This window comes from Chiloscyllium plagiosum, unplaced genomic scaffold (genome assembly GCF_037043375.1).
Source record: "Chiloscyllium plagiosum isolate Xiang-an unplaced genomic scaffold, Cpla_swu_hap1 HiC_scaffold_35, whole genome shotgun sequence".
NCBI lineage: Eukaryota > Metazoa > Chordata > Chondrichthyes > Orectolobiformes > Hemiscylliidae > Chiloscyllium > Chiloscyllium plagiosum.
Window position 1 is genome coordinate 51,378,014 of NW_028270173.1, and position 24,893 is coordinate 51,402,906.

The window sequence follows — 24,893 nt, forward strand, 5'->3', positions numbered from 1 at the left end:
GTGTGTGTGGTGGGTTTGATGACCAACATCAGACTTGTACAAAAGGACATACCTACTAGACTGGGTCTGCAGCAGGTGGTGAGGGAACCAACAAGAGGGAAAAACATACTTGATTCCATCTTTCCAATCTGGCAGCTGCAGGTGCAAATGTCCATGACAGTCTCAGTGAGAGTGACCATCGCACTGTCCTTGTGGAGGCAAAGTCCCACTGTCACATTGGGAATAACCTCCATCGTATTGTGTGGTACTATCACTGTGTTAAATGGAACAGACTTGGATCAGATCTAGCAGCTCAAGCCTGGGTATCCATGAGGCACTGTGGGCCACGAACAGCAGCAGAACCGTACTCCAGCACAATCTGTAACCTCATGGCCTGGCATAGCCCCCACTGAACCATTAACACCAAGCGAGGGGATCAACCCTGGTTCAATGGGGAGTGTAGGAGGGCATGCCAGGAGCACCACCAGACATACCTGAAGATGAGGTGTCAACCTGGTGAAGCCACCAAACAGGATGACTTGCATGTCACACAACATAAGCTGCAAGTGACAGACAGAGCTAAGTTATCCCACAACCAACAGACCTGATCTCAGCTCTGCAGTCCTGCCACATCCAGCCAACTCACTGGAGGCTCCACAAATATTCCCACTCTCACTGATGAAACAGCCCATTACATCAGTGTGAAAGATAGGCCTGAAGGTTTCACAGCAATCTTCAGTCAGAAGTGTCATCTCAGCCTCCTCCAGTGGTCCCCAGCATTACAGATACCAGTCTTCAGCCAATTCAATTCACTTCATGTGATATCAAGAAACAGTTGAAGACACTGGGTACTGCAAAGGCTTCAGGCCCTGACAACATTCAGGCAATAGTACTGAAGGCTTGTGCTCGAGAACTTGCCACTCCCCTATCCAAACTGTTCCAGTCCAGTTACAACACTGGCATCGACCCAACAATGTAGAAAATTGCCCAGGTATATCTTAGACACAAAAAGCAGGACAAACCCAATCTGCCCCATCAGTCTCCTCTCGATCATCAGTAAAGTGATGGAAGGTGTCATTAACAGTGCTATCAAGCAGCACCTGCTCAGCAATAACCTGCTCAGTGACGCCCAGTTTGGGCTCTGCCAGGGCCACTCAGCTCCTGACCTCAATACAGCCTTGGTTCGAACATGGACAAAAGAGCTGAATTCCAGAGGGGAGGTGGGAGTGACAGCCCCTGACATCAAGGCTGCATTCGACCGAGTGTGGCATCATGGAACTCGAGCAGAACTGGAATCAATGGATATTGGGGGAAAACTCTCCAGTGGATAGAGTCATACCTGACACATAGGAAGGTGGTCTTGGTTGTTGGAGGTCAGTCACCTCAGCTCCAGGAAAGCTCTGCAGGAGTCCCTCAGCGTGGTGTCCTAGGCCCAACCGTCTTCAGCTGCTTCATCAATGACCTTCCCTCCATCATAAGGTCAGAAATGGGGATGTTTGCCAGTGATTGCACAATGTTCAGCACTATTTGCAACTCCTCAGACACTGAAGCAGTCCATGTTCAAATGCAACAAGGTCTGGACAATATCCAGGCTTGGGCTGACAAGTGGCAAGTAACATTTGCGCCACACAAATGCCAAGTTATAACCATCACCAACAAGAGACAATCTCACCACCACTCCTTGGCATTCAATGGTGTTACCATCACTGAATCCCCCCACTGTCAACAGCCTGTGAGTTATCATTGATCAGAAACTCAGTTGGACTCACCACATAAATGCAGTGTCGTCAAGAGCAGGTCAGAGGCTAGAGATACTGCAGCAAGTAACACGTCTCCTGATTTCCCAAAGCCTGTCCACCAACTACAAGACACAGGTCAGGAGTGTGATGGAATACTCCCTGCTTGCCTGGATGAGTACAGCCATCTCAACACTGAAGAAGCTTGATACCATCCAGGACCTAGCAACCCAACTGATTGGCACTGTATCCACCAACATCCAGTCCCTCCACCACTGACACTCAGTTACAGCAGTGTTTGCTATCTACGGAAATTCATCAAAGATCCTTAAACAGTGCCTTCCAAACCCACAACCACCTCCATCTGGAAGGTCAAGGTCAGCAGATATATGGGAACACCACCACCTTCATGTTCCCCTCCAAGTCACTCACCATCCTGACTCAGAAATATGTCACCATTCCTTCACTGTTGCTGGCCAAAATCCTGGATTTCCCTCCCAAATGGCATTGTGGCTCAACCCACAGGAGGTAGACAGCAGCAGTTCAAGAAGGCAGATCACCACCACCTTCTCAAGGGCAACTAGGGACGGGTAATAAATGCTGGCCAGTCAGAGACACCCACATCCCACACAAACAGAATCAATACAAAAACTGGGGGAGGTGTGATACATGGTTATTGTCTCTGGAGGAGGAATCCCGTGACCAAAGTATCATTCCAGAATGAGAAGCCTCTTTCTCCTCCAGGGAGTTGTTCAATGTTCACACCTGGATGTGACAGGACAGCAGAGCTTCGATCTTATCTATCGTTTGTGGAATCACTAAGTTCTGACTCTACTCCCTCTGCTGTTTACTGCACAATCAGTCCTGATCTGTCACTTCACTGACCAACACCATCACTTACAATTTCGCCTCCAAGCCATTCACCAACCTGACTTGGAAGTATATTGCACTTCCTTCACTGTCACTGGGTCAAAATCCTGGAATTCCCTCCCTAATGACATTGTGGGTCTCCCACCACCACATGAGCTGCTGCTGTTCAGGAAGGTAGCTCACCCCCACCTTCTCAAGGACTGTTAGGGACGGGAAATAAATTCCAGCAGCCAGTGATTCCCACATCCCTGCAGTGAATAAAAAAGACATCATTTTTCATCTCTCCTTGGTCCTGCTCATGTGATCCCTCCCACATTCCTCATTGAACCGGGGTTGGTCCCCTGGCTTGGTGGTAATGAGAGACTGGGGGTTGGGGTGAGCCATGAGGTTACAGTTTGTATTGGATGGCAGTTCTGCTGGTGTTGATGACCCACAGTACCTCATGGACACACAGTCTTCATCTGCTCGACCTGTTCACATCCCACAGGAGGGGAGGGAGGGGGTGTGCCATGAGGTTTAATGGGGAAATATGTTCTCACAAGATGGTTATTGGCAGGAGCAGAGTGCAGTGAACAGTCTGTTTCCACCCCACCCCCACCCGACACTGGGTTCTCTGTACCTGACTCTCACCGTCAATCCCCCCCCCCCCCCACTGGGTTCTCTGTACCTGACTCTCACATTAATCTCCCCCCCCATTCCTCACTGGGCTCTCAGTACCTGACCCTCACCATCAACTCCCGCCCCCCCCCAACACTGGGATCTCTGTACCTGATTCTCATCATCAATTCCCCCCCCCTCCGGGTTCTCTGTACCTGACTCTCAACATCATTCCCCCCCCCGACCCCCCCCCCGGTTCTCTGTACCTGTACCAACCGGATTCACTGTAATTAAAAGTTTCAATCAATTCTGAAATAAATCCTTTTCACAATAGCCCACAGGCAACCTGACTCTCTGTAATTAAACCACTCCATGTTCCCTCACATTAAACTCTCTGTCAGGTTTAGGTCATTGATCACTGACTGGGTGAAGAATCTCTCTCACTGTAACTGTGTCCTCCTGTTCTGAATCTCTCGGTGTCGTTTAAAACCAATCTCAGATTTCCCTTTTCCAGACTGTTTAATGTTTTATACATCCCATCAGGTGCTTCCTTTCCTGGTAGAATAGCCCAATTCGCGTTGCCACATGACCCAGAACCTTGACCCTGGGGGTGAGCCTGGGTGTTTCTCTCTCTGCACTCCCCCCTTCCACACTCCCCCCTCCCAGGGTCTGAGTGTCTCCCCTGTGACTGTGTCCTGAATTAGACTCAGTACCAGGAAGAACACCAGGGTCCATGGGATTCCCAGCCAGCAGAGGGTTAGCAGTGACTGATACTGACCTGTGACCCATGACCCAGGGTGGCACCATGCTTCAGTGGTTAGCACTTCTGCCTCACAGCCCCAGGGACCTGAGTTTGATTCCAGCCTTGGGTGACTGTCTGTGTGGAGTTTCCCTGAGTCTGCAGGGGGTTCCTCCGGGTGCTCCAGTTTCCTGCCACAGTCGAACAGGTGCACCCTGGGTGGATTGGCCATGCTCAATTGCCCACAATGTCCAGGGTTTATTTTTTGGCTAACATATGCAGGGATGTGTATGTTGGGTGGATTATCTGTAGGGATTCTATGATTCACGAATGGCCTTTTAATCTCCCAGTTCACAGAGAGAGAATGGAAAGCTGAATTCTGTACTCATCGGGAGAGACTCAGGAAAAATACAGGCAGGTAAAGGAAAGGATCACAACATTCTGGGAATACACTGTCCCTATTCCAATCAGGGACTGCGAATTAAACACTCTGATGGGGAAACAGCTTCTGTTTACAAACTGGAAAAACCAGTAATACAACAATCTTTGGAGACTGCATCCTATTTGTTGAGAAATTTGATCCATTGTTTGATGTGAAGCTGCAGAAGCAGAAAAATGGAACAAGTGCTAAATGATGACCCGGTCCCAGCACAGCCAGGCTGAGGTTCAGGCTCTGAGCCAGTAAGGCTGGGGGTGAGAAGAGGCCTTCCCCACCAGCTCAAGGAGTATCTGGACAGCACTAGGACCCTGGGATCCCCTTCTCACAGTAAACATATGGCTCAGTCCTTCCAACTGGGGGAGGTGACGGTACATCAGGAGAGTCCCTCGGGCATAGAGTCATAGAGATGTACAGCACGGAAACAGACCCTGCAGTCCAACTTCTCCATGTATCTGACATTGTACCTATTACCCGTGTGTGTACATCTTTCTACAGTCCTGAGTGAGCTGTGTATGGGTGCACACTGAACACTCTATGTGTATCTGCCTATCTCCCTTCCCTTATCCCGGTTCCGTAACTTCACTATCAGCCTCTTCTCGGCCACTTTGTGTTATTGCCTGTCCTGAAGTCTGCATTGGAGGATGGTCACCGGAAGATCTGAAGCTGAATGTCCCTGCCCGCTGAAGTGTTCCCCACCTGGGAGGGAGCACACGCCTGCCTGGTGATGCCTGAGCTGTTTCCCTGAGGGTAACTCAACCTGTCTGAGTGTGACCATCCTGGGAACTGGTGACAGGAATCTGTTCATCTCTTTATTGGATATTTTACTGAGACTGGGACCAATCATTGACTCTCTGCTTCTGCAGCTTGAAGTTGAGGAAATGATCTGCAGCTCAGCATTGACATGGAGTGGCGGGGAGAAGGTGGTTTGTTCTTATAGACTCTAACAGCAGTTGATCCCATTCCCTCACCCTGAATGTTTTATTCCCAATCCCTGATGGGAATAGGGAGAGTGGATTCCCAAAATGTTGCTGATCCTTCTCTCCATCTCCCTGTGTTTTTCCCGGGTCTCTCCCGGTAAGTACAGAATTCAGCTTTCCATTCTCTCTCTCTCTCTCTCTCTCTCTGTGTCTGTGGTGAATGTGAGTCTCTTGGGGAGAGTTTGAAATGGGGGATGTTTGACCAGCTGCCTGTTATACAGCCAGCCTGATCTTTTACACATTGAAGGCAGCACAGTCTGGGAGACTCTGATGGGATTTGTGTCCAGGTCTCCTGACAGCAGGATGTAGAAACCCCGAGATCAGAGAAGCTCTGAGCAAATGGGAAATGGTTCCAATGGACAATTTTAATTTTCACATCGATTGGGAGAAACCAAACAGCTTCATCATTCCTGATCTAAAGTCTTGTAAACACTGCGGGGAGGAGAAGGAGACACCATGTTTAACTCAGCCCAGGCTCAGGGATCCATGATGGAGGTGACTCAGCAAGTCTGAGTCGATAGTGCTTCTCCCAAGACCGAGGCAAAGTGGGCCATCCTCCTCCACCACACTCACCAAGTCCTGACCTTCTTGAGAAGATATGTCCAGGTCGAGGAAGAGAGTACCGATGTGGTCGATCCTTTCGGGATCTGGACCAGCAAACGACAGGTCAGGGTAACCTTGGGGGTCGATGCCAGTGGGAACATCCTCCACCCACCCTCCAGCTTTGCCATCGGATGAAGCAGAGGTTACCTGACATACGCAGGGCAGCCAAAAGTGTGCCAAACCTGCGGGAGGTCAGGCCACATGGCGGCGGATTGTAAGGTGACCATCTGCCGAAACTGTAAGCAGGAAGGCCACCCGACCAAGGAATGTAAGGAGGCCAAGAACTGTAATCTGTGCGGAGAGGCGGGCCACATGTACAAGGCCTGCCCAAGACGAGGGGCCGCCACCTACGCACAGATGGCCGGAGGTGGCAACACGAGCCGTGGACCGAGTAAGACCAGCGAGGTACCACAAAACAGCACGGGAACGGTGTCTGGAGGCACCCAGAAGGAAGGGCAGGCTGTAGGGGAGCAGACGGCAGACAGCGGGGAGGTGCAGCAGCCGATCCAAGCTCCTTCAAGACAGACGGAGGAAATGGAAGAGAAGGGATCAAAGGAGGCAGAGGATTGGATTACCGTGAAAAGCAGGAAGAGGAAACCTTCCAAAGCCACCCAGCGAGGGGGGAAGCGACACCTACACGACGAGGATACAGGCAGCTCTTCCGACGGTGAGGACGGGCGCAAGGAGGGTCGTCACCAGAGGAAGAGACAGAGCGCCGTGGGGAAAAAGGAGGGCAGCACCGCCCAAGCAGGAAAAGACCATCCCTCTGAGGGGATGGGTAAAGGCCTCCCCCCACCCGGTGAGAACCAAGAGGTACCCACCGGCCCACAGCTCCAGGTAACGGGGAGCAGCGGTCCTGTGACAGCCCCGCTGTCAGATGGAGAACTGGACCATGCGGAGCCTGGGCCCGACCCGAAGACACCAGAACGGGGAAATGGCTCCAGCGTGGAGCCGGACAGCTACCTCAGCCCTGGGATGGTCCAGCAGTTTGCCGTCATCACGGGGGTGCACACAGCTACCCCAGAGGGGCACGACCAGCAGCAAATGGACACTGTTAACCTCGTAAACTGTTAAAATGGGGTTTAAAATTGCCAGCATCAATGTGCGTAGCATCAAATCGGCTACACGATGTGTTTCTACGATGGCCTTCCTGGCCAACGTTAAAGCCGACGTCCTGTTTCTGCAGGAGTGTGGGATACCGCACCTCAGCAGCTACAGGAGATGGTCGAACTTGTGGGCCCATGGGTCGTCAGTTTGGTCGGGGGGCAACGATAGCCGCGCCTCTGGTCTGGGTATCCTGTTGAGAGGAGGCAACTTCACCATCTCCGAGGTTAAGGAGGTGGTGGGCGGGCGCCTCCTCGTCGCCGACGTCATGTACAGGAATGCTCCCCTGAGACTGATTAATGTGTACGCCCCAGTGGGTAAGAGGGAACGGTTGGCCGTCCTGCAGCAGCTTCCACTGTTGCTGGCTACGTCCAGGACAGTCATTCTGGCCGGAGACTTCAACTGTATCATCGATGCAGATGGACGATCCGGCGGGGGGGACAGTAAACTGGACACCACGTCCAGAGCCCTGATGGACACGGTAAAAGATGCCAAGCTGCACGACGTCTTCAGCACCCCTGCAGACGGAGCGCAGCGTAGATACACCTGGTCACGGGCAGACGGGTCTATCCGCTCAAGGATAGATTACCTGTTTGTGTCCCGAACGCTCTCGGTCAGATCCACCGACGTCAAGCCGGTGTTCTTCTCTGACCACTGCCTCCTGCTGGCCGAATGTCACCTACAGGACGAGCAGCGGGCTGCTAAGGGAATGTGGAAGATGAACACACAGCTGTTGACCCCGGGAAACATTGAGGAGCTCAAGAGGGACTATGCAGGTTGGAGAACCGTGAAGCCCCTCTTTGAGTCCCCAGCGGACTGGTGGGAAACAGTAAAAGGGAACATCAAGAGACTCTTCATCCTCAAAGGTGTTCAGGAGACGAGAGAGAACCGGGGAAAACTGTCCCAGCTCCAGGAAAGTATGCAGAACCTGCTCCTGCTGCAGACGATGGAGGTGGATGTCACGGAGGACCTCAAGGAGGTGAAGGGCTAGCAAGCCTCGCTCTTTGCCTCAGAGGCCTCCAAGATAATCTTCCGGTCCAGGGTCCGCTCGGTGGAGCAGGACGAGATGTGCTCACGTTTCTTCTTCCAGAAGGTTGACAAAGAGAGCTCTGTGCTCAGCAGCCTGAAGGAAGAAGATGGCTCGCTAACGTCATCTCAGGCTGACGTCATGAGGATCAGTAAATCCTTCTATGCCAGTCTGTATGGCCCGAAGCCAACTGACAGCGTGGCCTCCCAGTCGTTCCTGTCCTCTATCACGGAGTTCTTACACGAAAGAACACGGGAGAGGCTGTACCAGCCGCTATCTCTGGACGAGCTGACCAAGGCCCTCGAGTCCTTCGAAAAGCATAAAACTCCCGGAAGCGATGGCTTACCGGTCGAGCTCTATTCCGCTCTGTGGGACTTGATTGGCCAGGACCTGCTGGAGGTGTATGTCAGTATGCTTCGGGCAGGTACCATGAGTGAATCCATGAGGAAAGGCATCATCACCATCATCTACAAGCGGAAGGGGGAGAGGGAGGAACTCAAAAATTGGAGACCAATCTCACTGTTGAATGTGGATTACAAAATTCTGTCAAAGGTAATTGCCAACCGGGTCAGGTCTGCTTTGGGGTCGGTGATTCACCCTGACCAAACCTGTGCTGTGCCGGGCAGGAAGATCGCTGAGAGTCTCGCACTCCTCAGGGATACGATCGCCAACGTGCAGGACAGGGGGTTGGACACCTGCCTGATCAGCCTGGACCAGGAGAAAGCCTTTGACAGGATATCGCACAGGTATATGAGAGATGTTCTCTCCAAAATGGGCTTTGGGGAGGGAATCTGTAATTGGATCAGACTGCTCTACACCAACATTGTCAGTGCAGTCTCAATCAATGGGTGGGAATCAGATAGCTTCCCAGTCAGATCTGGAGTCAGGCAGGGCTGCCCTCTCTCTCCTGCCTTGTTTGTGTGCTGCATAGAGCAATTTGCCGAGTCCATCAGGAAGGATGCGAGCCTGAGAGGGGTGACTATTCCTGGCAGCGGGGGCCTGAAAGTTAAGTCCTCCCTGTACATGGATGACGTCGCCGTTTCCGGCTCGGATCCGCTGTCCGTGCGCAGACTCATGTGCATTTGTGACCAGTTCGAACGGGCCTCGGGGGCCAAGGTAAACCGAGGCAAGAGCGAGGCCATGCTCTTCGGGAACTGGGCCGACCAATCCTCGATCCCCTTCACCGTCAGGACCGACCACCTGAAGGTGCTGGGTATTTGGTTCGGGGGGGCTGGGGCGTGCGCCAAGACCTGGGAGGAGTGTATCAGCAAAGTGAGGCAGAAACTGGGCAGATGGAAGCTACGGTCGCTCTCCATCGCGGGAAAAAACCTGGTCATCAGGTGTGAGGCACTGTCATTGCTGTTATACGTGGCACAGGTCTGGCCTATTCCCAGAACCTGTGCCGCTGCAGTCACCCGGGCCATCTTCCAGTTTATATGGAGGTCAAAGATGGACCAGGTCCGAAGGGACTCGCTGTACAAAGATCTGGGTAACGGGGGAAAAAATACACCCAATGCCACCCTCAACCTAATGGCCACCTTTGTGTGTGGCTGCATCAAGCTGTGCGTGGATCCCCGGTACGCAAACACCAAGTGTCACTACGTACTGAGGTTCTCCCTGTCCCCGGTGTTGCGAAGGATGGGCCTGGCCTCGCTGCCGCGGAACGCTCCGAGTAGTTGGACCGTTCCGTATCACCTGTCCTTTGTGGAGAAGTTTATGAAGAAAAACACCTTTGACCACAAGTCCATCAGGAAGTGGTCAGCACGTAGTGTCTTTGAGACCCTTCGGGAAAAGGAGAGGGCGGATCCTATCGAGCAGTTCCCTGAGCAGACTGTCAAAGCCATTTGGCAGAATGCCTCATCGCCAGAACTTTCCAACAAGCACCAAGACATGGCTTGGCTGGTGGTGAGAAGGGCTCTGCCTGTGAGATCTTTTATGCACGCCCGGACCCTCAGCCGCGCCGCACGCTGCCCTCGAAGCGGCTGCTGGGGGGACGAGACTGTCACACACCTCCTTCTGGAATGTGTCTATGCTGAGGAACGCAGTGGTGTTTTTTGAGGTTCGTCCCGAGCAGCGCCGTGTCGCAGGACTCCGTGCTCTACGGCCTGTTCCCCGGGACGCACACCGAGACAAACATCAACTGTGCCTGGAGGATCATCAACTTGCTGAAGGACGCTCTCTGGGCGGTCCGAAACCTCTGATCTTCCAGCTGAAGGAGTTGACCCCGACTGAATGTTGCAGACTGGCACATTCCAAGGTCCAGGACTATGTGTTGAGGGACGCGCTGAAGCTTGGGGCAGCTGCCGCCAAGGCGCGGTGGGGAAAGACCACCATGTAACATCTGCCTGCCTAAAGAAGAACAGGGGGCCCATGCAGTCATTTGGGCTCTGCTGACGCCTCAGCTAATTATATGGGCATATGATCAAAGAATGTACAGAAAAATGTACAAAATGATAAATTCTGATCTCTGTATGTAAATGTTTACATATGTATGGCATGACCAACTGTACAGACCATCTAATTATTTTATGAATAAAGTATATTTTTGAAATAAAACAAAATAAATTGGCAGGGCAGGAGCAGCCTCATTAAACAAGCTGGGACTGATTGTGGGACCAGGAAGCATTCCAAATTGTCAAAAATTCACAAACTGTTTTTCATTTTTCTTCTGCCAAAAGTTTCAAAACATCACAAACAAGTGTTGTATGCTTACAGATCCAAACTGTAGTTGCTTAACACTTTTATGCAAACCTTGAACTTTGAGTGCAATAGAGCAGGGGCATGATCGACTCTGAAGAGAATGACAGGATTGTGGGCCAAGAGACTTTGGTTCAAATGAGCAGCTCTGGAATTGACACACCTCTCTCTCCCGAAGTGGATTCCTGCTGTTCTTCAATGTGGAACTACAAGTCAGAGACAAAAACACTGCAGATACTGGAATCCAAAATAATCAGGCAGGAGGCTGGAAGAACACAGCAAGCCAGGCAACATCAGGAGGGAGAGAAGTCCACATTTCAGGTGTAACCCTTCTTCAGGACTGGGGGTGGGGGTGGGAGGGGACCTGCAGGTAAAGGGAGTGGTGGGGGCAGTGTGTGAGGTGGGGGATAGGTGAATACAGGTAGAGGACACGACCTGGTTGGTCAATGGAAGGAGTGAATCCTGTGGGTGTCAGGGAGCAGTGGAAGGGAGGGGGGGGGAGGGGGGGTGGTGGGCTGGGAAGGGAGTCAGGGAATGGTACAGGAGGTTATTTTGAACAACGAGTTTTTCCTCCCTCTTGTCATCCAGAAGCCCTTTGCTGGACCATCTCCATTCCAGGTTCCACGGCTCTAAACACCCCACACCCCAATGCAATAAAGACAGAGTCACCCTTGTCCTCACCTATCACTCCACCAGTCTCCACATCCAACGCATCCTCCTTAAACACTTCCACCAACTCCAACTAGACCCCACCCCCTCCACACCGCCCTCTGCCTTTCGCAAGGACCATTCCTTTCAGCAGCCCTTGGTTTGCACCACTCTGCATCGGGGAGACCAAACCTAAACTTAGGGAACGGTTCACCGAGCATCTCAGGTGGGACCGCAGGGACTGACCGGACCTCCCATTTTAATTCCCCTTCCCACTCCCTTTCCAACACGACCAGCCTTGGTCTCCTCCACTGCCACAATGAACCCAACTGCAAATTGGAGGAACAACACCTCATCTTCGTCTGGACAGCCTCCAGCCTGGAGGACTCAACATTGCGTTCTCCAGTTTTAAATAACCTCCCTCCCCAACCCCCCGACTCCCTTCCCAACCCCTCCCCCATCCCTTCCACTGCTCCCTCCCACCAACTGGATTCATTCCACCCATTGACCAAATGGGTTGTACCCTCTACCTGTCTTCACCTATCCCCATTTCACCACCCTGCCCTCACCACCCCCTTTATCTGCACCCCACCCCGAACACCCACCCCTAGTCCTGAAAAAGGGTTACACCCGAAACGTTCACCTCTCCACCTCATGATGTTGCCTGGCCTGCTATGGGATTACAAGAGAGGGCAGCACCGTTTCTATGCCAAGAAGCTCAGGTTACTGTGTACCCAAATGTTTAATGGAATTTCACAGGGAAGGTGGGGCTTAAAAACACTCGGTGAGACAAATCAGGAAAACAGCTTGTTGTTTGCCAGTCGGGGACTGGACTGAAGGACATAACACACTCTAACGTCACTGGTGCCTGAGCACTCTGACACGATGGCTCTCCTCAAGCTCTTCCCCACAGACTACACCTTGGCCCTATCGCTGCTGGCCCTCTTTCTCTTCCTGGTCGTGTCCGTAATTCGGCGGCGAGTTCCCATGAATTTCCCTCCTGGACCAAACCCGCTTCCTCTGATCGGAAACCTGCACCAACTGGACCTCAAAAGGCTGGACTGGTCTCTCATTGGGGTAAGTGAGAATCCTTCACTGGGGGACTGTCTGAGGGATGGGGCGGTGTGAGGGAACAGCTCCCAAGGTGAAGCTCACAGAGACTGAGAGAGACACAAACCGAAGCAGATCCCTAATCCCTGACCGAGGAATCTGTTAGCCCTGGGGGCTGTGTTCTGAGAGTCTCTGATCTCTGGTCGGACTTTAATTCTAAACAGAACGGGAGGCAGAAAAAAAACAAAGCAATTGCAAAGTTATGGCACCTCAGAGAGTGACCAATCTGGGAAATGTTCAATTTAATTAACGTGACAGTAAAGCAAGAGCGACGCTGGACGATGGACCGAATGGCCTCTGACCATGCTGGATTTGGTCTGAATCCTGAAGCCTATTTGAGAGCTTATCAGATCCTGACAACCAGATATTTAAAGCAGAGAGGGGATCGATATAAAATGATGGAAGAAGATTTGGGAGAATCAAAAATCTCTGGATTTTTTATTTCAGGCCATTATAACCAGATAATGACATTGTGAAAGTTCAGGAAAACACCTGAATTCACGTCCTGATCAAAAACCTGATCAAAAACCGAAGTGAGGTCAGTGCAAAGGGAAGGGACTGGTTTGTGAGAGTGAATGTTCCTTTGAGGAATATCCCAGAGCCAAGTGCCCATCAAATACGTGTCACAAGGGAAAGAAAAAAAAGTCTTAAAATTCAGTCCAATAATCATGAACAAAATGCGGACTGATTTGTCTTTTTGTTTTGCAAATACAATCACTGCTTCCCAACGCAATTTAAAGTGCAAGGGTCCATACCACTAGAGGGGGGGCCCAAGGTTGGGAATGGGGTGGAGGAGGGTTGCAGGGGGAGGATTGGGAAAGCAACAGCTCTAAGGAATTTGGGACTTGGGAGATATGGCATGATTTGGAGGAGCCGGTGTTGGATTGGGGTGGACAAAGTTAAAGCTCACACAACACCAGCCAATAGCACTGCTTCTGCATCAGGTGGTTGTGGAACAAACACAGGATTTATAGCAACAGGATTGCAGTGTCATGGAGTGTCATAGTAAACAAATAAAGATCCAGTCTTTCATCTTTTAGAATGATCATGTTCGTTTCAGTTCTTTCATATGTAAATCCTAGAACTTCTTTTAAAGTTACATTCTCGAGGGATCTTGAACAATAGGTACCACCTCAACTCAGATAATGCATTGAAGGTGTGAGGTTAAAATCTGTCGGTGTCCCAGTTTACAGAATCTGACATGTATTTATGCAGTTTTTGAACAAAATAAAATGTAATACTTCAAGTACAAACTCACCCAACAAACATATATTCTGGATTAGTGTGTGTGTATATTTATATATATATATATACATTCAAAGTTTGTGAGAAGATTTGTAGCTCGGGTGCTTGTTGTTGTGGTTCTGTTCGCGAGCTGGGAATTAGTGTTGCAGACATTTCGTCCCCTGTCTTGCTGACATCCACAGTGCTTGGGAGCCTCCTGTGAAGCGCTTCTGTGATGTTTCCTCCGGCATTTGTAGTGGTTTGAATCTGCCACTTCCGGTTGTCAGTTCCAGCTGTCCGTTGCAGTGGTCGGTATATTGGATCCAGGTCGATGTGCTTATTGATTGAATCTGTGGATGAGTGCCATGCCTCTAGGAATTCTCTGGCTGTTCTCTGTTTGGCTTGTCCTATAATAGTAGTGTTGTCCCAGTCGAATACTGGCCAACATTGGCCTTCTTGGTCAACGTTAAAGCCAACGTCCTGTTTCTGCAGGAGTGTGGGATACTGCACCTCAGCAGCTACATGAGATGCTCGAGCTTGTGGGCCCATGGGCCGTCAGTTTGGTCGGGGGTCAACGATAGCCGCGCCTCCGGCCTGGGTATCCTGTTGAGAGGAGGCAACTTCACCATCTCCGAGGTTAAGGAGGTGGTGGGCGGGCGCCTCCTCGTCGCTGACGTCATGTACAGGAATGCTCCCCTGAGACTGATTAATGTGTACGCCCCAGTGGGTAAGAGGGAACGGTGGGCCATCCTGCAGCAGCTTCCACTGTTGCTGGCTACGTCCAGGCCAGTCAGTCTGGCCAGAGACTTCAACTGTATCATTGATGCAGATGGACAATCCGGCGGGGGGGACAGTAAACTGGACGCCACGTCCAGAGCCCTGATGGACACGGTCAAAGATGCCAAGCTACACGATGTCTTCAGCACCCCTGCAGACGGAGCGCAGCGTAGATACACCTGTCACGGGCAGACAGGTCTATCCGCTCAAGGATAGATTACCTGTTTGTGTCCCGAACGCTCTCGGTCAGATCCACCGACGTCAAGCCGGTATTCTTCTCTGACCACTGCCTCCTGCTGGCCGACTGTCACCTACAGGACGAGCAGCGGGCTGGTAAGGGAATGTGGAAGCTGAACACCAAGCTGTTGACCCCGGGAAACATTGAGGAGCTCAAGAGGGACTACGCAGGTTGGAGAACCGTGAAGCCCCTCTTTGAGTCCCCAGCAGACTGGTGGGAAACAGTAAAAGGGAACATCAAGAGGTTCTTCATCCTCAAAGGTGTTCAGGAGGCGAGAGAGAGGCGGGGAAAACTGTCCCAGCTCCAGGAAAGTATGCAGAACCTGCTCCTGCTGCAGACGATAGGGGTGGATGTCACGGAGGACCTCAAGGAGGTGAAGGGCCAGCAAGCCTCGCTCTTTGCTTCGGAGGGCTCCAAGATAATCTTGCGGTTCAGGGTCCGCTCGGTGGAGCAGGAGGAGATGTGCTCACGTTTCTTCATCCAGAAGGTGCACAAAGAGATCTCCGTGCTCAGCAGCCTGAAGGAAGAAGATGGATCGCTGACGTCATCTCAGGCTGACGTCATGAGGATCAGTAAATCCTTCTATGCCAGTCTGTATGACGCGAAGCCGACCGACAGCGCGGCCTCCCAGTCGTTCCTGTCCTCTATCACGGAGGTCTTAGACGACAGAACACGCGAGAGGCTGGACCAGCCGCTATCTCTGGATGAGCTGACCAAAGCCCTTGAGTCCTTCGGAAAGAATAAAACTCCTGGAAGTGACAGCTGACCGGTCGAGCTCTATTCTGCTCTGTGGGACTTGATTGGCCAGGACCTGCTGGAGGTGTATGTCAGTATGCTTCGGGCAGGTACCATGAGTGAATCCATGAGGAAAGGCATCATCACCATCATCTACAAGCGGAAGGGGGAGAGGGAGGAATTCAAAAATTGGAGACCCATCTCACTATTGAATGCGGATTATAAAATTTTGTCAAACGTTATCGCCAACCGGGTCAGGTCTGCTCTGAGATCGGTGATTCACCCTGACCAAACCTGTGCTGTACCGGGCAGGAAGATCGCTGAGAGTCTCACACTCCTCAGGGATACGATCGCCTACGTGCAGGACAGAGGGTTGGACACCTGCCTGATCAGCCTGGACCAGGAGAAAGCCTTTGACAGGATATCACACAGGGATACGAGAGATGTTCTCTCCAAAATGGGCTTTGGGGATATTTCTAACATGGGACAGGAAACAAGGTGGAGGATAAGCAGATGGATACGTGCCAGGGGATATGGCATTTGTGGGGGTGAAAGTTTGGGGGAATTAGGCTCCTCAGAGGTTAGTAACAATTCTGGAGCAGTTGAGACTTGTCCCGGCCGGATGGTTTGCACCTGAATAGAGGCTAGACCAGCGTCCTGATGGGATAGTATATTAATGTTATTGAGGAGGGTTCAGATTAATTTTTCGGGGGGGATGGGAATGAGAAGATAACACTAGAGAGGAAAATCCAGGAATTGGAAGAGACAGCTAGCAAGAGAGTGAAAAAGGTTACTTACATTCTGAGTAAGAGGAACAGCAGTAAGGTCTAAATGACCATCACTGAGCCTACCCATGAATTCATGGAGTGTGGTCAATGATATTGGTGAGCCGCTGATGCAGATAGCCAGCCATATGGGAACATGACAACATGGAAATAAGTTAGACCTTAATCTACAAGGAGAAAGTATTGCTGTTCCTTCAGTGTCACTGGCTCAACAGTGGGTGTGCAAAGAGACTTGAGAGTTTGGGTGCACAGATCTTTGAAATATTGTAAGTAGGTTCAGAAAAAAATCAAGAAAGTTGGTTGAATGTTGGCCTTCATACCTGGAATACAAAAGGATGAATAGATTATGCTGCAGTTAGACAGGACCCTGGTCAGAGCACTGTGAGCAGGTCTGGGCTCCACACCTCAGGAAGGATGGAATGGCCTTGGAGGGAGCACAGCGAAGGTTTACAGGAATAATACATGTCCTTCAGGGGTAGGTTATGAGGAGAGATGATCCAAATAAGTCCTGCTTTCTCTTAAATTTAGAAGGATAAGGGGTGATCTGATCAAAATCTTCGAGATTGTTAACATGAAAAGGGTGGATAAAGATAAACTATTTCCACTGTTTGGAGAGTCTTGAACGAAAGGACACAGTCTGGGCCAGACCGTTCGGGAGGGAGATATGAGAAAGGGTGGTAGAACACTCTTCCACAAATGGCAGTGGGTGTGGGATCAGTTATTAGTTTTAAACCTGAGGTAGATACATTTTTATGAAGCAAAACCATGAGGGGATATGGGCCAAAGGCAGGAACATGGAGTTCGGCCAAAGATCATTCATGATGTCATTGAGTTGTGGAGGGAGCTTGAGGGGCTGAATGGCCTCCTTCTGTTTCTATGTTCAACATTCTGGAATTCCTTTCCCAACACCATTGAAGGTTTACCCACCTGCACTGCAGTGGGTCAGGAAGGCAGCTCACCAACACCTTCTAGAGGGAAAATACAGATGGGCATCAAATTCTTAAGAATTGGGGATTAATATTCTTTCCTTCATTTTTCGCCCCTGACTTGTGCTACAGCTGATTAGAAATGAAACCTTAATGAAATAAATCTCTCTTTGTTAGCTTGCAGAGAAGTATGGCAGTGTATTTTCAGTGGAGCTCGGCCCGCTGAAGGCAGTGGTGTTGACTGGTTACGACACAGTGAAAGACGCTCTTGTGAATCACGCTGATCAATTCAGTGGGAGGCCACACTTACCGATATATGACGCAGTTTCATTCCAAAGTGGTAATTTCCCTCTTTCATCTCTGTGTTACTCTTTGGTCATTTCTGTCTTCAACTCAGCTCACCCGATCATGCTGGTTAAAGTGACACAAAATGTTCTGGAATTGAACTGTAGCCTTTTAGCCACTATTTCCCTCAATTTATAAATACCCAAGCTTCTCATTCTCAATAATCCTGGGTTAGGCCAATGTTTATCAGTGATTACAACTGAAATGGTCCTGCTCCCCTGCCCTTTCCCTGCATCCCTGAAAAGCCTTTCCCTTGTCAGGCACTTATTCAAATCTTTTTTGAAAACTTCCATTGAATTTCCATTGATCAGGCACTTCTGATCATCACCATTCAATGTGTCTTTCACAAACCCTCTTTGTTTCTTTTGCCATTGCTATGAGCTCTGTGCCATCTGATTCTCAGTCCTCCAGCCAATGGGAAACAGTGTCTTTTCATTGACTCTGACGAGATCCCTTATGATCTTGGATATTTCCATCCAAAAGCCCACACAACCTTCTCTTCTCCAAGGCGAACAACACCACCTTTGACAAGTGATCATCTATCATTCGTCTGATGGCGACCCTTGCTCAACCATTTCCCAACAATGTGGCACTCAGAATTGAATACATTGCTCCACTTGAAGCCAAACAAATGTTTTATTAAATTTCAACGTAATTTCCTTTGGTTTTGCTGAAGAAATACACATTTTGACAATCGGAATTCTTGCAATGTGCTAGAAAATGCCAAAGTAATGCCAACCAAAACTTGTGCTGCGTGAGAGGAGGGCTACTAGCAATTAAAATCATTACATTTCACATCCACAGAAATACATTGTGCAACTTTGGCATCTCATTCAAAACCCCAATATGCTCGAGCTTCCTGCTGTCATAGTAAATGGCAGGGATCAGATCCCGAGCTGCTAACAGACCTCACACCCCTCCCTTGGTTAAGCTGCTGGGTTGGCAGTCAGACCCTGTTACCTTCCTACTTTTTATTTCCTGCCAATTGGCCACTTGCCAATACCTTGCTGTTTCAAGGTACTGCACTTCTCCCTCACCTCCCTCAATATACTGGGAGTCATTGAATACCTGGGACAATCCCCTGCATCAACAATTTGGCGAACTCCATAAATGTTGCTCAAGCTACAGAACATTAACCTTCACATGATATATTCGAGTTGTTCAATATTAAATCAACAAATAAAAAGGGCACATTTTACTGTGGGACAACCTTAAATATGAACTGACAAATACAGAAATTGGGAGTCATAGATCATAGAGTCATAAAACACTGAAACAGACCCTTCGGCCTAACCAGTCCATGCTGAACGTAATCCCAAACTAAACTTATCCCACTTGGCTGCGCTTGGTCCACATTCCTCCAAACATTTCTTATTCGTGTACCTATCCAAATGCCTTTTAAATGTTATAACTATATCCATTTCTCCCACTTCCACTGGAAGTTCACTCCACACACAAACCGCACTCTGTATAAAACAACTGCCCCCATGACTTTTTTTAAAACCTTTCTACTCACATCTAAAGAATATGCCCCTTGCCTTGAAATCCTCCATCCCGGGGAGAAAAGACACTTGCCATTCACCTTATCCATGTCCCTCATGATTTTATAAACCTCTGCAAGGTCAGCCCTCAACTTCCCACACTCCAGTGAAAAACGTTGCAGCCTATGCAGCCTCTCCCCATACCTCAAACTCTCTAATCCCAGTAACATCCTGGTGAATCTCTTCTTAACCCCGTCCAGCTTAATAATATCCTCCCTGCAACAGGGAGACCAGAATTGGGCAGACTACATCAAAAGAGGCCACTTGGTTACAAAAATCAGAGGGAAGATGAGATTGGGTTTTAGAGCTCTCATTGTCATCTGGAATGCAGTACCTGGGATGGTTCTGGAAGCAGGGTCAACAGGAACATCCAAAGGGGAATTGAGAATGACAACATCAAGAAGAATTTTGTGAAGTCAGACCAATGGGCTCACTCCCCCAAAGAGCACTCATGGATACAATGACCTTCCTCTTGGTTGTAGAATGGTGTAATTCTCAGGAAAGAAAAGGGTGTTAGAAACCTGGGGTTTGGCAGCACTCACAGCAGAACCCGTGTACGATATTTGATCAGCTTTTCGTGTGTCACTTTCAGGCGTGATATTCAGTGAGGGGAAGTTGTGGCGGGAGAACCGAAAGTTTGTGATCTCAGCTCTCCGAGGATTTGGCATGGGCAAGAAATCCATTGAAGACAGGATCAATGAAGAGGCCAGCTTTCTTGTCAATGTGTTTGAGAGTCACAAGGGTGAGTGCTTGGTAGGTCATGACATGCTGGGATTCATGGTTCCCTCGAAATTGACATCTACAGAAAAGATTTTCACTTGAATAAATGATCCCAACACCAACTTCAAGAGAATGTTCCAGGGCAGCATCCACACATCAATGCTGCTGCTGCTGTGAAGATTCAGGACTGTACTTCCCCTCAGTTTAACTCGGTCCTGCCTGATCAGCAGAGACTCTGCCACTCTGGTTCTTTGGTCATCGCCTCCACATGTTGGTGACAAAGGCAGAGATGTGGGTGTCGAGGTAACTAGACTTGCTGAGCTATGGCTGTGGTGAGGCTCCCAGGTCAGTCACTGTTGGGGTGGCCCTTGGGGGCCCTCTGGTTCCAGGTCCCAATACAACTTGGAGACGAGTGGAAAGCATCCGTGTGGGATTTCTTATTTTAAAATGTGGGCTGGTCCGTGCACACCAATTCCCACAGGACACAACAGGCTGTGACATTGGTGCAGTGGCAAGGGAGTTTGAAGGTAATTTGAGTCCAGACTCTGGTGTGTAAGCACGGACACAATATGGTCTGTGTCTGGTTGTCTGCTCCTGCACAAAGCTTACTGAATTGCTTCCATTCCTTCAGTGTGGACGGTGGTTGCTAAAAGTTAGGTGTGATGGGGAATTAACAGCCTTTCTCATGCTCTTCCCAACTCTCGGGTCAATTTAGGCATTTGTTTGTTTAAGCCATTGATCCATTTCACCCCTAAGATCTGTTTGTTCCTCCTCGACTTGGTGTGACATAATTGACAGGTGAAATCACTGTCGTCCCTCTCTCTCACTGAGTAGACATGACTGGTGCTGAGTTTAACCTTAAACATGCCTCAGGTGAGGGACGAGATTGAAAAGGTGGGACCTTTACAGCAATCACAGCCAGTGTGAGAATTGAGACCATGCTATGTGTTCAAACCTTTACACATGGCATTGGCACTGCTGACTGCCAGCAACATTTTGCCTGTGTCTAGTTGCCTCTTGAGAAGGAGATAGTGAGCTGTCGACTTGAACAATTCCAGTTCACGTGCTGTAGGTTGACCCACAATGTCCTAACGGAGGGAATTCCAGGAGTTTGATTCAGTGATGTTAAACAATGATACATTTCTTCCTCCCACACTCCAGTCTCTTCAGAGATGTAGCTTTGAATCCCATCGCTGCCAAGTCATTTTAAGCTGAAGGATTCTTCGTAACCTGAGGTGGAGGATGGGAAAAAATTGTGGCTGTAACAGCTGCTCCATATTGGAGATATTGCAGTGTTGGAGATGATTTCCTGGAATCTTTGGAGCAGTAATTACTGTTTTATAAGCTGTTGCTTTGATTATTTGGGAAGAAATCAAAAGAACAATGGTTTTAAAAATGATGAAGCGAGACAAAGCAAATATCACATGGAAGGTTAGAAATGGAGAAATCAAACCGAAATAGCTGAGCAACCCAGGAATGACCCTGTACAGCTGTGTGACCCATCAGTGAATGTGCATAACTGAGTTACACAGCAATGACCCTGAACAGCTGAGTGACCCAGCAATGACCCTGTACAGCTGTGTGACCCAGCAGTGACCCTGCACAGCTGTGTGACCCAGCAATGATCCTGTACAGCTGTGTGACCCAGCAATGACCCTGCACAGCTGTGTGACCCAGCAGTAACCCTGCACAGCTGTCTGACCCAGCAGTGACCCTGCACAGCGGCATTACCCAGCAATGACCCTGCACAGCTGTGTGACCCAGCAGTGAATGTGCACAGCTGTGTGATCCGGCAGTGACCCTGTACAGCTGTGTGACCCAGCAATGACCCTGTACAGCTGTGTGACACAGCAATGTCCCTGTACAGCTGTGTGACCCAGCAGTGATCCTGTACAGCTGTGTGACCCAGCAATGACCCTGTAAAGCTGTGTGACCCAGCAGTGATCCTGTACAGCTGTGTGACCCAGCAGTGACCATGTACAGCTGTGTGACCCGGCAGTGATCCTGTCCAGCTGTGTGACCCAGCAATGACCCTGTAAAGCTGTGTGACCCAGCAGTGATCCTGTACAGCTCTGTGACCCAGCAGTGACCATGTACAGCTGTGTGACCCTGCAGTGACCCTGTACAGCTGTGTGACCCAGCAATGATCCTGCACAGCTGTGTGACCCAGCAATGATCCTGTACAGCTGTGTGACCCAGCAATAACCCTGTACAGCTGTGTGACCCAGCAGTGACCCTGTACAGCAGTGACCCAGCAATGACCCTGTACAGCTGTGTGACCCAGCAGTGACCCTGCACAGCTGTGTGACCCAGCAATGATCCTGTACAGCTGTGTGACCCAGCAATGACCCTGCACAGCTGTGTGACCCAGCAGTAACCCTGCACAGCTGTCTGACCCAGCAGTGACCCTGCACAGCGGCATTACCCAGCAATGACCCTGCACAGCTGTGTGACCCAGCAGTGAATGTGCACAGCTGTGTGATCCGGCAGTGACCCTGTACAGCTGTGTGACCCAGCAATGACCCTGTACAGCTGTGTGACACAGCAATGACCCTGTACAGCTGTGTGACCCAGCAGTGATCCTGTACAGCTGTGTGACCCAGCAATGACTCTGTAAATGTGTGACCCAGCAGTGATCCTGTACAGCTGTGTGACCCAGCAGTGACCATGTACAGCTGTGTGACCCGGCAGTGATCCTGTACAGCTGTGTGACCCAGCAATGACCCTGTAAAGCTGTGTGACCCAGCAGTGATCCTGTACAGCTCTGTGACCCAGCAGTGACCATGTACAGCTGTGTGACCCTGCATTGACCCTGTACAGCTGTGTGACCCAGCAGTGATCCTATACAGCTGTGTGACCCAGCAGTGACCATGTACAGCTGTGTGACCCTGCAGTGACCCTGTACAACTCTGTGACCCAGCAGTAACCCTGTAAAGCTGTGTGGCCCAGCAGTGATCCTGTACAGCAGTGTGACCCAGCAATGACCCTGCACAGCTGTGTGACCCAGCAGGAACCCTGCACAGCTCTCTGACCCAGCAGTGACCCTGCACAGCTGCATTACCCAGCAATGACCCTGCACAGCTGTGTGACCCAGCAGTAACCCTGCACAGCTGTCTGACCCAGCAGTGACCCTGCACAGTTGTGTGACCCAGCAATGACCCTGCACAGCTGTGTGACCCAGCAGTGACCCTGCACAGCTGTGTGACCAAGCAATGATTCTGTGCAGATGTGTGAGACAGCAGTGATCCTGTACAGCTGTGTGACCCAGCAGTGACCCTGTACAGCTGTGTGACCCAGCAGTGATCCTGTACAACTGTGTGACCCAGCAGTGACCCTGCACAGCTGCGTGACCCAGCAGTGACCCTGCACAGCTGTGTTACCCAGCAGTGATCCTGTACAACTGTGTGACCCAGCAATAACCCTGTACAGCTGTGTGACCCAACAGTGACCGTGCACAGCTGTGTTACCCAGCAGTGATCCTGTACAACTGTGTGACCCAGCAATGACCCTGTACAGCTGTGTGACCCAGCAGTGACCCTGCACAGCTGCATGACCCAGCAGTGACCCTGAACAGCTGTGTTACTCAGCAGTGATCCTGTACAACGGTGTGACCCAGCAATGACCCTGAACAGCTGTGTGACCCAGCAGTCACCCCCCGCACAGCTGTGTGACCCAGCAGTGACCCTGCACAGCTGTGTGACCCAGCAATGACCCTGCACAGCTGTGTGACCCAGCAGGGACCCTGCACAGCTGTGTGACCCAGCAGTGATCCAGTACAGCTGTGTGACCCGGCAGTGACCCTGTACAGCTGTGTGACCCGGCAGTGATCCTGTACAGCTGTGTGACCCAGCAATGACCCTGTACTGCTGTGTGACCCGGCAGTGATCCTGTACAGCTGTGTGACCCAGCAATGACACCGCACAGCTGTGTGACCCAACAATGGCCCCGCACAGCTGTGTGACCCAGCAGTGATCCTGCACAGCTGTGTTACTCAGCAGTGACCCTGTGCAGCTGTGTTACCCAGCAATGACCCTGTACAGTTGTGTGACCCAGCAATGACCCTGCACAGCTGTGTGACCTAGCAGTAACCCTGCACAGCTGTGTGACCCAGCAGTAACCCCCCGCACAGCTGTGTTACCAAGCAGTGACCCTGCACAGCTGTGTGACCCAGCAGTAACCCCCCGCACAGCTGTGTTACCAAGCAGTGACCCTGCACAGCTGCGTGACCCAGCAATGACCCTGTACAGTTGTGTGACCCAGCAATGACCCTGCACAGCTGTGTGACCCAGCAGTAACCCTGCACAGCTGTGTGACCCAGCAGTGACCCTGCACAGCCGCGTGACCCAGCAATGACCCTGCTCAGCTGTGTGACCCAGCAGTGATTCTGTACAGCTGTGTGACCCAGCAGTGATCCTGTACAGCTGTGTGACCAGGCAGTGATCCTGTACAGCTGTGTGACCCAGCAATGACCCTGTACAGATGTGTGACCAGGCAGTGATCCTGTACAGCTGTGTGACCCAGCAATGACCCCGCACAGCTGTGTAACCCAGCAGTGATTCTGTACAGCTGTGTGACCCAGCAATGACCCTGTAAAGCTGTGTGACCCAGCAGTGATCCTGTACAGCTGTGTGAGACAGCAGTGATCCTGTCCAGCTGTGTGACCCAGCAATGACCCTGTACAGCTGTGTGACCCAGCAGTGATCCTGTACAGCTGTGTGACCCAGCAGTGATCCTGTACAGCTGTGTGACCCGGCAGTGATCCTGTACAGCTGTGTGACCCAGCAATGACCCTGTACTGCTGTGTGACCCGGCAGTGATCCTGTACAGCTGTGTGACCCAGCAATGACACCGCACAGCTGTGTGACCCAACAATGGCCCCGCACAGCTGTGTGACCCAGCAGTGATCCTGCACAGCTGTGTTACTCAGCAGTGACCCTGTGCAGCTGTGTTACCCAGCAATGACCCTGTACAGTTGTGTGACCCAGCAATGACCCTGCACAGCTGTGTGACCTAGCAGTAACCCTGCACAGCTGTGTGACCCAGCAGTAACCCCCCGCACAGCTGTGTTACCAAGCA

At 50.7% G+C, this 24,893-nt stretch overlaps 1 protein-coding gene across 1 annotated transcript in view; it reads left to right on the top strand.

Annotated features, from left to right (window-relative positions):
- The first annotated feature begins 5,264 nt into the window (after positions 1-5,264).
- The window catches only part of LOC148140859 (cytochrome P450 2K1-like), a 34,151-nt gene continuing 14,522 nt past the window's right edge, over positions 5,265-24,893 (top strand). The window contains exons 1-4 of the mRNA XM_087979622.1: positions 5,265-5,434; positions 12,176-12,493; positions 17,389-17,551; positions 19,690-19,839. Coding sequence (XP_087835748.1) covers positions 12,302-12,493; positions 17,389-17,551; positions 19,690-19,839 — 505 coding nt within the window. The 5' untranslated portion in view covers positions 5,265-5,434; positions 12,176-12,301. The remainder of the gene's footprint in view (positions 5,435-12,175; positions 12,494-17,388; positions 17,552-19,689; positions 19,840-24,893) is intronic.